At 53.0% G+C, this 14,450-nt stretch overlaps 1 protein-coding gene across 3 annotated transcripts in view; it reads left to right on the forward strand.

Moving 5' to 3' along the window:
• Positions 1–2,311: 2,311 nt before the first annotated feature.
• Slc12a7 (solute carrier family 12 member 7) overlaps positions 2,312–14,450 on the forward strand; it is an 89,843-nt gene continuing 77,704 nt past the window's right edge. For 2 of the 3 annotated variants that reach the window (XM_074077772.1, XM_074077777.1), the window contains exon 1: positions 2,312–2,528. In XM_074077772.1, coding sequence (XP_073933873.1) covers positions 2,360–2,528 — 169 coding nt within the window. In that variant the 5' untranslated portion in view covers positions 2,312–2,359. The remainder of the gene's footprint in view (positions 2,529–14,450) is intronic. The other variant, XM_074077773.1, reaches the window with a different exon arrangement.

The following is a 14,450-nucleotide window of genomic DNA, read 5'->3' on the forward strand; positions in this document are numbered from 1 at the left end:
TGTAGCTGGATGGGACAGGTTTGGGTATTTTGAAATGGAAGCCTGAAATGCATCTGACCTCCTGAAGGGTTCTCACCCAATGGGCCCTGAACAGCATAGAGGCTTGGCATAAGGAGAACTGGGTTGTGGGTACCACCCTCCTCATCTGCCCATGCAGAGAGGCATCCAGGTCTGAAGGGCAGCACCCATGGCTGCCCCCAGGTGGAGCAGAGTGCCAGCACCTCAAGTCCTAGCCAGTGCCACTCAGGGACAGACACCTCAAGTAGGTCTACAGCAGAGAAAGAGCTCCATGAGCAAACAGTATTGAATATTGCCCTGGAATATCTAGAAAATTCCAAAATAAGAACAAAGGGATAAAAAGAAAACCGAAGAGGTTAAACAAGCTATCATTAGGCAGAGAAAAGGGTGTGAGGTGTCACATGTATGAAAATGCACAAATGACACCTGTTGAAACTACTCCAGGAATGGAAGGGGGATCAAGGAAGAGAGCAGTGGAGGGGGTGAATTCAAATGTGATATATTTGATACATTGTAAGAACTTTTGTAAATGCCACAGTGTACTCCTACCCAGCACAACAATAAAAATACTTTTTAAAAAACTATCATTATTTATAAACTAAAAAATTTCTTGCAAAATGCCAAGGGTTGAACTGGAAAGACATTTGAATAACAGAATTTGGAACTCCATCAGGTAACAGGTTACAAAGACACACAAGGAGCCTATAAAAACCCACGACCTAGTCACAGAATGAATGTGAACAAACTGTGGAAAAAGGCCTGAGTGAAAGATTTCACAGTGTAAAGTTGTCAGTTCTCAGCAAAGGTATTTAACACCTTTTCGACCATAACATAGACGGGCTTAGGAGGTAACTTGTAAAAAATGATTTTAAAAGTTCACCTTCAGGAGGAAAAGCGCCAAGAATGGCCTACAAAATACTGAAGATTGGAGAACCCCCTCTTGCTAGACAGCCTCCTGAGCCAGCCCAAGAAGATGGGGACAGGTGTGCCGCAGCTGTGAAAACTCAGGCCCTGGTTTTCCCCTGTGCTGACTGCCAGGAGGATGGAGGCAGGCGGGAGTGAGACTGAGTTCCTAAGAAAGGAGTTATTCAGAACGAAACCGCCAGGTCTTTCCTCCTGTGCTGATTGTGTTCTTAAGCTCTAACCTCTGGCCACACCTTCTCCATACTGCTCCAAACATAATCTCAGCGCACATTTCCAGGGTTCGATCACACTTGTGGTGGTGTCCTACGTGATGGATTAAGCAAAGGTGCTGTGTGCAACTTCTAAGTTGTGCTCTGGGATGGAGCAGCTAATTGCCCTTCTCTCCCTCCTACTGGAGTACAGGTGTGGTGTCTGGACCTGACGCAGTCATCACGGAGCACGGGGAGTGTGTGAACAGAAGCTCCCACAGTTGGCTATTTTGCCTGGATGCCACCTCCACGTCCTCTCTTACACCGTTTTAAAGTTTCAACCCCTGTTGTGTGCCTCTTATCAGAGCTCTCATTTCTGCCTCTCCCAGAACTTAGCTTCGAAGACAGGTGTCACCTGTGGCACAACCACACGCTAACTACGGTGAAGTGCTACAGAATAAATGGAAGCATCAGACTGAACACACAGAGCAGGCTGGAGTCCCATCTCCCACGTCCATGGGTTCCTGCAGCCTCCTCAGCTCTCCCAGGAGCCTGTCGCCTAGACAGAAGTCAGGGGAAACCCATCCGTATCAATGGCCCAGCTGCAGGGAGCCAAGAGTCCTGAGGTGGGGAAAGTGAAGGGGAGGCACCAGACCGCCTGTCCCTTCCCTGAGACCCAGTGGGTAGCAAGCCTCCACTCAGGCTCACTCCCAGAATCCCTGGTCCTGGCTCTTTGTGGGTATCATCCCTGGTCCCCAGGCCACCATCCCTCCCAAGCCCAGAGCAAGAGCTCTCCTCCAGCCTCAGGGCAGCCCACCTGAGGTCTGTCCCTCCCCAGCCAGGTCCTGGGACCTCCTTCATTCATTCTGGAAGCAGTGAGGGGCGCCTCCAAGTCACGCGGGGAGGCCCAAAGGGACTCAAAGGACAAGGAGACCAAGGCTTCTGTCTCCCCGCGGGCAGGGACCCGGCCAAGGTCAGCACAGCGTCTGCCAGGCGGGATGCTCTTCCCGGGGTCAGCTAGGGTCCCTTTCTGCGCCTGGGCTAACTACCTCCCCCAACTCCCGCCCTGCCCCTCTCCTGCGCACCCCCAGCGGCCCGCCCTCCCTATGCCCTGCCCCCGCCCCTCCCATGCCCGCGCCCCGCCCGCGCCCCGCCCCGCCCCGCGCGGACACAGCGGCCGCACCGGTCCGCTCTGCATCCCGTAGCCATCGCGGGGCTGGAACGCCAGCATGTCCCAGCGCTTCGTGGTGACCCCAGCGGCGGGTGGGGCGGAGGACACGGAGCCCAGGGCCAAGGGCCCCGACCCCGATGCCGGCCCTGGCCCCGAAGTCGCGCCAGAGTCACCGAGGGTGGACGCGCTGCCCATCCTGCGCTACTGCCGCGAGCCCAGCCGCTACGGTAGGTGGTGCCGCGGCGGGCGGCGTCCCCTTGAGGGTCCCAGGACTCTAACGCAGCAGCCCTCCCTCTGTGGACACAGGTGGCCTCAGGTCCCTGCAGGTTTGCCAAGCGTCAGGAGGTGGTCATTGCCGGCTGGCATGTTGCCAGGTGTCACAGCGCTGGCACTGGGGTTGCCTGCTGTCCCTTGTCCCCAGATGAGCCCAGCCAGTCCTTGCTCCCTGCCTGGGTGTCTTGTGGGCCTTGCAGGTGGTGCTGCCCTGCAGAGTGGGTGCAGGAGTCAGTGGAGACAATTTTTTTGGTGATTGATGGGTGACAGCTACAGCAGGCACCCTCTGATCTCCATGTTCCTGGGGCCCCAGGGGTCCTCTGGTGCACCAGAGGCTTTGGGTGGGAGTCCAGAATGTGTGCCTTCAAGCTCTTTGCTTGCTGTCCTATCCCAAAGTCACTCAGTCCCCTCAACATCTGACTATGTGGCTCTCTGAGAGGAGTCAGGTGAGAAGGTCAGTGACCCTCACAGCGACATGTGACTCATCCCTGCACTAGGGAGACACAGGACAGTGTGGCTCCTGACTGCTTGCTGCCCACACAGGTGGCCAAGAAAGCTCCTCTGTGCACTTTCCCTGTTTGTGAGGGTCCTGCTTTGGGTTGTGGGCAAAGAAGCAGCCAGGCCTGGCCCAGGGTTTGGCCCTAAGCTCCACCCACCCTGAGAACAGGAAGCACTGGGCAGGGTTCCCAAAGGGACCTTGGACCCTCTGAGGGTCCATCTGTCCTCCATAGCTGGACTGGTGTTGGTCTGAACAGCCTGCACCTTCAGTGTCCAGTTGCCCTGCCCACATGTGCAACACATGTGCACGTCAGGTGTGCCTGTCAAAGCTGTGCACATTTCCTAGAGGCCTATGTGAGGGTGAACTGTGATCCCAAAGGCCGAGGGAGCAGAGGTCATTGATTTTTCATCTGGGGGCTCTGTGGCTTTTCTGGGGGAGCTCTTTTTTGCCATGAAGTCTGGGCAGTGGCCTCCCAACCTGAACTTGGCATTCCATGGTTCTTTGTGGCTCTGTGTGTGCGTCAGTGTGTGCTGAGTTTGGTATATGCCTGTGTGTCTATTGCACATACCAGTTCCCCAGGTTTGCCCTTAACTGGTGCTGATGTGGTGTGTGCTGGGGTCTGTCTCTGCCCCTGCTTTGACTGCTAAATCAGGAGTGGATGTGTGCATCAGGGGACAGGGTGTACTGGACACTTATCCTGCAGGGTGACAGCTGGCTCTCAGGTCCTGCTTCCATTCCTGAGGCTCCCAGAGTGTGCCTGGTGGAGCCTTCCTTATGGTGCCTGGTGCTAGCAGTTGAGGCCTCTACCCCAGAACTGCGGGGTGAGGGCTTCTACCTCCAGCTCCTCCCACAGCTGCTGCAGGGACAGGACAGCAGAACCTTCCAGATGTGCGCTGGGATTTCTCCCTAATCTTGGTGTGGCAGTAAGGTATCTGTCTGCCTACTTGCCAGGGGATACATTTCTTTTGGTTTTCTCTGTGGAACTCAAGAAGCAAATAGTGTAATTTAGACCAACTAATGAGGTCTGCAGGCCCTGAGGTGGGTCTGTTTTGACAAAGGAGGTCAGTAGGCCCTCCCAAGAGGACATGGGTGAGAAAAAGCAGGGTGGTCCCAAATAGTTGAGTCCCTCAAGGTGCAGCAGTGGTGAGCCTCACTGCTGTCCTAAGTGGTGGCCCCACTGCTCTAGGGATTCAGCAGTGGCCACCTGAATCTGTGGAAGAGTGGCCTATCAGAATTTGAGTCTGTGTTGGCCTTTGCTTGGGCCTGCCTGCTACCCGAAGCTCTTCCCCACAGGAACCAGGGGCCTCCCAGTTCTCAGCCTTGCCTCTTGGCTAGAAGACAGATGCCTAGGGCACTGTCCACCAACAACATCCTGGGCAGGGACAGGGTCCCCCTCACTGAGGCTCCTCTGCCCCTCGCTCTCAGTGTCCTCTATGCTGGTCTGTGAACCCCACCAGTGCCCTTGGGGACAGGCCAACAGGTCAGGGATGCTAGGGGACAGGCACCAATCATGACTTGTCCTGAATCAGTGGCTATTGATGTTCCCATCCTCATGTCCGTGTGGAGAATTCCTGGATGTAGCAGGTGGAAGACAGAGCAGGTATAAAGCCACTCCCAATCCTAGAATTCCCCCATCTGCCTTTTCCTCTCCTTGTGGGTTCTCTGATATTGAGCTGGAAGACCCATGAGGGCTGGGATGCCCAATGGTGAGCTGGAGGACCTGAGCAGGCCTGTCTCTCCCTCTCCCCATGTGGGTCCTCTGGCTGTGGGACCCTGTGTCGCGCCACAGTTCTAGCTGTACTGCCGCCTGGCTGGCCAGCCATGTCTGTCAGTAGACAACTGGGCTCCAGTCACACAGGGAATTTTTATGACAGTTCCAGCCAACAGTCAATCAAATGATTTTGTGTCGTGTCTACTACCTGGGAACAGAAGACCTATTATTTGGTGCTGTCATTAAGACAACGTAAACTAAGTTTAAAAAAGCAAATGAAGATTTTATTGGCCCGCTATGGGCACCGTGCCAGGAGCTGAGCGCTGGGTGGGGCATTTGTCTTGAGCTGACCTCTGATTGCAGATGTGTCATAGGCAATGGAAATGAACTTTCTTCTCCACGAAACATCGGGTCTCCTGGCTTGCAGGTCCTCCTTCTAGGCCAGCATCCCAGACTCACATCATAAGTGTCTACTGTCACATGTGGGACTCCAGCCCAGTTCCTGATCCTTTGATGTTAACTCGCATGAGCGTTTTAGTCACAGTGCTATAGATGGCACTTCGTGGCAGGGTCCCCATGTGCAGGGCTTGCTCAGTCAGTGTCCCTGGAGTTTGGCCAGGTGAGCCCACCTGGCACACGCAGGTCTGGGCCACACTCCTTTGTTGCTTTGTTGAGGGTGGCACCCCAGAATGCAAGAAGGTGTGTCACCACATACCTGCTGCCAGGTGTGACCACCTGCTCACTGGACACTGCCACACCTTCTATAAGCACAGGAGTGGACAGTGGGTGCACAGGATGAGGGGAGGTTATCTGGAGCACTAGTGACCAGAGCACCAGGTCTCGTAGGAAAGGGTAGGCTGGGGTGGGAACACCACATCAGGCTTTTGTCCCAGGGAGGCCTCTCTCCTCCCAAGAAAGAGGGGTACTGGGGAGTCTTCAGTGCAGTGTCTGCTGGGATGAATGTAAGGAGTCTCAGATTCAGCTACCAGGAAGTGAGATGGACAGAAGGCAGGAGGAGAGGGTCCCCAGATGGCAAGGAGAGCCGTGTGCAGGAGGCTCCCGAGAACAGGGATCTTGGCGAGGTCACAGGCAGCATGGAGCCCATGTCTTCCCCATGCTCCAAGGGAGGGGAAGTCAGAGGGCTTCTGTACCTGGGCATTAGGGTTGCTGGCCCTCTGTGGTTTCACCCCTTGCACAAGACAAAGACCAGTTTTGAGTCCCTGATTGGAGGTTGGCCCTTTGTTTCCCGTCACTGTTATGGCTGGCTGGCCACAAATCTACCGGACTCTGGTAATTACATCTGGAGCGTTGGTGCAAGACTTGGGTACAGAGCTCTGAGGAAAGCCAGTGCAGCCATTTCTGAGTGCCACGTGGACACCTGGCTTTCATAACACCTTGCCTTTCACATCTCTCAAAGCAGATGCCCTGTGAGGCTGGCTAAAGAATCTTAGTATGTTTTTGTCTATGTGTGTGTTGTGTACATATATCCACATCTGTGTGTCTGTGTATTGATGCATGTGTCTGTGAGTCTCTGTGTGTGATGTGTGCATATGCCTTTGTGTCTTTGTTCTGTTTCTATCTCTTGTGTGCCTGTCTCCTTATACCTCCATATTGGCTGTATGGGTGTCCATGTGTCTGTGTGATGTCTCTGTGTATCCATGTTATCTGCATGTGTCTCCCTATGTCTCCATGCTGTCTGTGTGTCTCTGTGTCATCTGTGTGTGTCTCTGTGTGTGTGTGCCTGTGTTGTCTGCACATGTCTCTGTGGAGTGTGTTTTGGGTTTTTGCTGTTCACTGGTTTTTCCAGCCTCAAACGCGGTCAGGCCTGTGAGGAGCATGAAGTTCATGATCCAGGTTTCCAGGACCTAGAGACTGAACAGGGCAGGGCCAGGACCATTGATCCCTCCCCTGCCTGGTGGCAGATGAGGCCCAACCTCCAGCATTTCTGTCCCTGTCTGCTGCCACCATCCATGGTCCCCAACTGCCTGCCCCTCCCAGCCCGTGTGTGTATTTTTCGGCTGTTGGACAACATCCTTCCCTGGGGACCTAGGTTTTTGCCCAGGATGAGTAAGGAAAATCTGTGAACCTGCCCTGTTTCCTTGGTCAGGCACACAGCTTGGTCATCTCTTCCCTTCTTTGGCTGGAGGCTGGTGAGCTGATCCCAGGCAGGAGACAGGGGCTCTGGTGTCTGAAAACCTGCCCACTGGGCAGACTCTGTTTTCTTTTCACTTAAATATTTCATGGGAGTCAGTCCTCTGGTGACAGTAGGCTGCATCCAGCTCTCTGTGAGCAGAGCAACCTTTGTGTCATTACTTTGTGTTAAAGAAGTCTCACCTTGGTGATCGTTAACTCGATTTAATAAGAAAATGTTCAAATGCACATCCTCCATTCTGTTCTTGGCTAAGTGATGTTTAATTTGGCTTTTTTTTTTTTTTTTTGTCTCTGGAGTGAGGTGTAGGTTTTGAGGTACCAATTCATTCCCTTTATATGTTGAAATTTTCTTTAAAAAAAAAGTCTTTAACATGTACAAGAGTATCAGAGCTGGGTCATGCAGAGCCAGAGTTGGGGATTCAAGGTGGAGTTGGCCCTGGCCTGTGTTTCCTGGCCTCAGTACAGACCCTGCCACAAGGCAAGGGGCCTGGCCCTGGATGTCCAGCTCTAGTGTCTTCTAGTTATTGGTTATTGGTTCACACAAGAAACAAACACACAGGAACATCCCCATTCAGGTGGCCATCCTTCCTACCATCCTTGGGCTGCTAGCATTAAGGGACGCTGTCTTGAGGTCTGTGCTGTGCACACACGGGTGTGAGGCTAGGGTCCAGATGCGTGTGTGATGTCAGCTATGTTGTGGATCTGTGGGAAGGAAGCCAGGAAGTACCTAGAGCTACAGACACACGTCAAGGATACGATCAGAAGGGTGAGAAGACAACCCAGAGTATGGGATGAACTCATACATCCAATAAGGGGTTATTATCCAGACTGCAAAGCACTTCTACAACTAATAACTAAGAAATCCAAATAAACCAATCCAAAGACTTGACATTCCTCCAAAAAGCCACACAGAATGGTGGATGGACCCATGTGAAGATGCTCGATCATTAGGAAAGGCAGAGCAAACCATGAGGAAAGACCGCTTCGCAACTATCAGATGCAATATAGCAAATGTTGGCAAGGATCTGGGGAAATTGCGACCCGGGCTTTGCTAGGAATGTCACATGGCACAGCCATGGAGAAGGCAGTATGGAGGTTCTTCAGAAACGTAGATGTAGCAACGCCACACGACCTGGCAATTGCACTTCCAGGTGTTCACAGCAGCATTGTTCACAGTGGCAAAAGTTGAAAGCAATCCGAGCGTCCATCGTGGATGGTGGTTAAGCAACATTGTAGAGCAAATGGCCTTGTGGGAGGTTGGTGTTCAGACTGAGCTCTGCACTGGGCCCCAGCAGACCAGACCAAAATGGAACCTGTCGTGCTTGCTCTAGGGAGCAAGTGGATCCCAAATAGACCAGTTTTTCTTGAAAGCAAGACATTCCAGTCCATTTGAGTCACCTGTAAGGAAGTCTCTGCCGCATTTAACTCTTTAAAAAAAAATTGAAGTAACCTGAGTTAACCAATCAGATTTTTTCTGTTGTTCTGTTTCCTTGTCCCCACCCTGCTCTGCCCTTGTGGTGGGGTTCATTCTGTCTTAGCTTGGAGGCTGCCCCAGTCATGACTCATGAATAAAAGCCAGTTAGACCTATAGATAAAATCATTATGATGTTGTCTTTTGACAATGTATACAATGGAATATCACTCAACCTTAAAAAAGAAAGGAAATTCTGAAACCTGTTACAACAGAGATGGACCTGGTGGACATTATCGTGTTCGTGAAAGGACAAACCCTGTGTGACTCTGCTTATGCAAGGACTCTGGGGTCCTCACGTCCACAGACTCAGGGGAGGATTATGGGGGGGCTGTTATTGTTTAATGGGGACAGAGCTTCAGTTTTCCAAGATTAAGAGGTTCTGGGGAGGATGGCAGTGGCTGCATAGCAGTGTCAACATGCTTAGTGTTCCTGAACTGTACACATAAAAATGGTTAAAACGGTAAATTCTATGTTGTGCATATTTTACGTCAATACAAAAAATATCAAGAAGAAAATGCAAACAGGAGGTAGGGACCTGGAGACAAACCACATCCTCCCAGCCTCCACTTCCCAGACGAGAGGGGGGGGACCTCTTCCTGGCTCCTCTTCCGGAAGGGGGGAGGGGAGGTGCCTATTTGATTAAATTGATTCACACCGAGGCAGCTCTTCTAGGAGGGGTCCTTTTAAATCTAAATTACTCTCTGCAAGGTGCACTTTCCAACCTCTCAGAAGAGATATTTTTGTCTAGGGACCTTCCTGTAGCAAATAACATCCTTTGTAGCCTCTGGTCCTGGAGAGGCCAGAGATGGGGCAGACTGCACTTGCACGGCTGCCTTTCCCCTGAGTCCAGCTCCTCTGTGGATGAAGCATGTCTACCTGGCCTCAATTACTACTTGAGCATGCAGGACTCTGGCAGTGGCACCCAGGCCAGCAGTTAGGGGAGGGTGACCCCATGGCTGCTGTGTCTCCACCCAAGCTGTCTCCTCCTAGAGACATGTCAAGATGGGCCTCTATGAACAGGCCTCTGTGAACAGACTGAGTGGACAGACATGGTCCTGGCCAGTGTGTCCCAGGCTAGTGGCTCATTGTGCCTACCTCACCTTTACCAGCTGCCTGCTGTTTCTCTCCAGCCCTCCCCACCCCCAGCTCAGTGTGAGGGCCAAGGGCTCAGGCTCATTCAAAGAAAGGACCTGCCCACGTGCTCTGGTGACATGTTGCCTCTCCAGTCTTCCAATTTTGCACTGGTATGTATGTGTGCACATGTGTGTGTGCATGTGTGTGTGTGTGCAGCCCCAGCCATCACCTGCTGCAGGATTCCTTCCTACTCAGAGTCTCACCCAAACACCCTCACAGCCCTCCAAGAATGTTTTTCCAGGCACCTAGGCCCCATGGCCCAGCCACTGACACATGAAATTTAGCCATCAGAAATGAAAAGAATCATGGTCGGGCTTGCATTCTGGTGATATCCAGCTTAATTCTTGCCTGTGCTTCAACAGTATTTTCCCAGGATGGGCCCAGGCCCTTGCATGGTCCTGATGTACCAAGAAACCCATTATTGCTGGGAGCACCCCTGAGGGAACCTGGTTCTGGAGCAAGGATTTGAAGTGGTGGGATCAAAGAGAGCCCCACTGGACTTTCTGTGAAAAGTGTGACAAGCACCAACCTCACAAAGTAACACAGGACAGAAGGACAGGCTGCTCTGTATGCCCCGGGAAAATGGTGTTATGACAGGAAGCAGAGTGGCTGTGGTGGGCAAACTAAGCGGATTTACTGGAAAAAGGCTAAAACTACAAAGGAAATTGTGCCGAGGCTGGAGTGTGTTGAGCCCAACTGCAAATCTAAGAGAATGCTGGTGGCTAAGAGCTGCAAGCACTGTGAACATGGATGTAAGAGAGAAATGGAGGAGACAAGAAGAGAAAGGGGCAAGTGACCCAGTTCTAAGCTCCACCTTTTGTTTTGTTACGAAGACAATAAAATCATAAAGTCAATTTCCAAAAAAGAAAGAGAGAGAGGGGGTGGGGGGAGGGAAGGAGGGAGGGAGGCGGAGAGAGAGGGGGGAAGGAAGGAAGGAAGGAAGGCAGGAAGAAAGAAGGAAAGAAAGAAAACGAGAAAAGGTGTTCAGAGCCACACCCAGAGAGACCTCGTCTAGGGACGTATGCATATATGTCTGTGCACACTCAAGAACATGTGTGCACCATGCACACACAGACAGGCAGGCATGCCGTTTTCAGCCTCTGTCCCTTGTGTATTGAAAGTATTCTGCACAGAAATCCCTTTATTCTCTTTATCTGGGTTCTAATTTTAAAATCAACTCATTATAAAACCAACCAAACACAGAACCTAATGAGACAGCTTCCGTTGGTGAGTGCTGTCTAGCCATCCTTGCTAGTCACGCCATGCGAGGCTCAGCCTCCCTTTCTCTCCAGTCCTCTCTGTGTTTCTGGATTTTCTACAGACTGTACCTCCAAGACCCCCTTCAGTGTTGTCTCTGTGGAGAACCGTGTTCCGGCTTCACTGGTATTGAGGCAGGTTGAGAAGCAACTTTCATCGCATGAGCCCTGCAGTGGACAGTGCCACCCCGATGTCCCCAGATGTCTGTGGCTTTGTGGCCCTGTGGTCACCATGGAGGCTCATCTGCTTGGGTCAGGCATCCTTTAGCAAGTCATGCTCCATGCCCTGTGTCACACAGTGTTAAGTGGGTGGACGAATATTTTAGTTTTACAGTAACATTAGCTACAGAAACTCAGTCATGATCCAGAGGTGAGATGCTCTAGCTTTGTCCCTGCAATGTTGATGAAATTGGCAAAAAGAGCTGCAAGTGGGGCCTCTGGACATCGGCTGTGTTGCTACTCTGGTGGCCGTGGAGGCGGGGCTTCTGTGCGGTCTATTTCCTCACCTGTGAATTTCAGCACCGGCCATACCTGGAGATGTGTGAATCTGAAAGCAAACAGACATTAGACGGTGAATCCCCACACTTCAGAGAGTAATGAAGCACTGTGGTGTCTGCTCTTTGTGACGGATCCCTTGCAAGGCAGGTGCACAGCTCGATGGGAGCGCAATGCCTTTCCTCTGTGGTTAGATTCCTGCCCCAAACTAGTGGGGACACTCATACCAAGAATGATGGGTGGGGAGCACCTAGCTGCTTCCCCCTTCGGAAGAGCAGTGACAAGTCGTGACTGCAGGGTCTCATCAGCGGGGCCCTGTCATCAAAGCTGCCCTTTGTGTCACAGGTCACTGCAGTGGGCTCAGGTGCCCTCCTCTCCCTAGGAGGTAGGTGGCTAGGTGCTATCTGACACCCTCTCTGAATTCGAATCTCTTTCCTGGCTCCAGGCTCCAGCCTGAGAACACACCAATGACATCATATGTGCCAGCTAATCAGAGTTGGTGGCTGTCCAGCACGGTGTGGGGCCTCTCTGCGTTGAGGGAAGGGTTGTGAGTTCTTGGTAGCAGCACGGGGGCTGAGTGGGTGACTGGGGGCTCCACACAAGGGCCCTAAGTAGTTCTGACCGGGGGTTTAGCTAGTGCCAAAGTTCTGGTTCTGCCCTGGGTTTTCTGATTGTACTGAGGAAGGTGCCGGGCATGTGGGGACCAAGCAGTGACAGACACCTGGTGTCTGTCACAGCCCTGCCAAACCATGGATGCCAGTCGTGGTGCCCAGAGTCAGGAGCCAGCAAAAGGCACTAGGTGAAGAAGTGGGGCTGGAATGTTAGGAGACCCCTCAGAGAATCAGCAGAAGTTCTCATGTGATGCAGTTAACTGTGGACTGAATCCTGACCCCCAAATTCACAGGTCAAAGCCCTTACCCTCAGTGTGAGTGTGCCTGGAGACAAGACTTTAGGGAAGAAGTCAGTTAACTGACTGAGGTTGGAAGGAGGCCCTGATCCAATAGGGCCATGGCCTTACAAGAAGAGAGGGAGACATTGGGGGGTAGGTGGGGTGTTTGCAGAGAGACTATGTGAGGACACAGAGAGTTGGCATTGTCTACAGACAAGGACAGAGTGCCTTGGGGACAACCAGCCCTTTTTCAGCTTCCTGGTCACAGTGCCCTGCAGCCTGCACAGCTCTGCTCCACCCCCTGCTCCCCAGTTGGCTCTCCATAAATAGTCTCCCCATTGTGGTCCACCATGAGGTCACTCAGTGTCTGCATGGCCAGTGCCATGACTGGCCTTCCCAGGCCAGGTGCTTGTCAGCTACTCACCAGAGGACTTTCCCTCCCCTGCAGCCACCAATGCCAGGCTCAGATGCACCCCCTCCACTGGCCACCTGCGCCCTCCCTGGGGCCCTGGGCTCCTCTGATGCCTTCATTTTGTTGCTTGGCAACCAGAGCTTTTTTGTCCTCCTGGGCTAGGCGGCACTCAGCTGGGGCAGCACCAGGTTCCTGGGCAAACCAATGCATTGGTCTGGTGAGGCTGCTGGGCCCCATCTCCTTGTTTACAGAACAACTTTCCCTGAGGGGCTCCTGGAAGGGAGAGTGGAGGGGGCAGGTAACACCTGCAGCTCTCAGCTGAGCTCTGCCTACCACACCTCTGGTCAACCTGTGTCCACCAGGTCTGGCAGTTTTCATAGAACCAGGGGATTATTGGGACACAGGCATCCCTGAAGGTACAGATGGCAGTCAGGACAGTCCTGGGACCTTAGGGGCAGGATGGCTCCTGCATGGGTGGGCAGGGCTACAGATCCTGTGGGTCTGGGTCTCCCAGCGTCTGTCCCAAAGTGTGATTTCTGCCGTCTGAGAACCAGTCCCTTCTCACAGTGGCCTGTGGGGAGAAAGCCCTGCGACTACTATTCGTGCTGCCTTATCTGGGCTGCAAGACACCAGGTCCAGATGTGGGACTCAGATCCCCAGCCAGCCACCACTGAGCGCAGCATTTCCTGAAGGCCTTCCGAGATTAGGATGGCCTCTGTTGGGGGATGCTAGCTGATGCCGCGATGGTCAACAAACCTCAGAGCGTTCTGGGCTGCAGCAGAGATCAGCTGGCTTTGTTACAGTGCTGGGCCTTTGATACCTTGGGACTTGAAGATCTGCTGAAGGCAGGGGTACAGGAGAGGAACGTTCTGGGACATTCTGACATGTTTTGGAATGTTCTGTCATGTGTGACCACAGAAGTCTTCTTGGCACCAGCAGCCTGAGGGCCAAGCCTCAGAAATGCTGGCTTAGAAATGTGTAAAACCCATGCCTGCCTCAGTTTGGTTGGCCTTCTTCCTTGCCAGGTACCTGAACCTATCAGAACATGTGGGGCCGGAGTGGAGCCCATGCCCCCAAAGACACCTGGGTCAGCCAGTGGTAGGTGACAGATGTAGACATGGAGCATGGCTACTGGCTGGCTCACGCAAGGTCACTGTGGCCACTAGTGGGAAGGAGGACTGAATGGATGTCCAGAAGTCCTCAGGGTCAATTCCCCCCCACCCCCATTCCTCAGGCATCCAGGCCCCCAGGGCCATTGGTCAGCCAGTTTTTAAGCTGACTCCCATGGCTCTCACTGAGTGAATAAGGCCCAGATGGTGAGGAACACCCATTGCCTAGTCCCCAAGTCCCTGCCCACTGTGACTGCCTTGATGGGGCCCAGGTCCCCTATGAGGACATAGCCGAGCCCCATGGCATTTGCTGGGAGAGTCCCCTGCCTTTCAGTAGCACCCCTCTGCTTGGGCATGGTGTGGGCCACATGGGTGGGCAGCCAGAGTCCCTCTTCAGGAATCCCTTCCAGAGGCCAAAGGACGCCAGGCCACAAGAGTGAGGATGGGGCCCAGGCTGTGGAGCTGACAAAGCTCCCACAGAGGGTCTGCCGCTGCCCAAGTCCCCTAACGTTTGGCTGACCCCTTCCTAAGCCGGGTCTGCATGTTTTGGCCTCCAGAACTGTCAACAGGAATGGGTGGCAGGTGTGTGGGTTTCCTGAGGAAAGAATTCAGGGGTGGACACACAGAAGAGTCTTTAACAGGACAAGATTTATTCAAGCAAAAGCTTGATTTTATTGGAGCAGAAGCAAATGCAGAGCGATGGTCTTGCCACAAAGGAAAGTGGGGACCAGTGGCTTGACTAAGCA

This window comes from Castor canadensis, chromosome 6, assembly GCF_047511655.1.
Source record: "Castor canadensis chromosome 6, mCasCan1.hap1v2, whole genome shotgun sequence".
NCBI classification, from domain to species: Eukaryota; Metazoa; Chordata; class Mammalia; order Rodentia; family Castoridae; genus Castor; species Castor canadensis.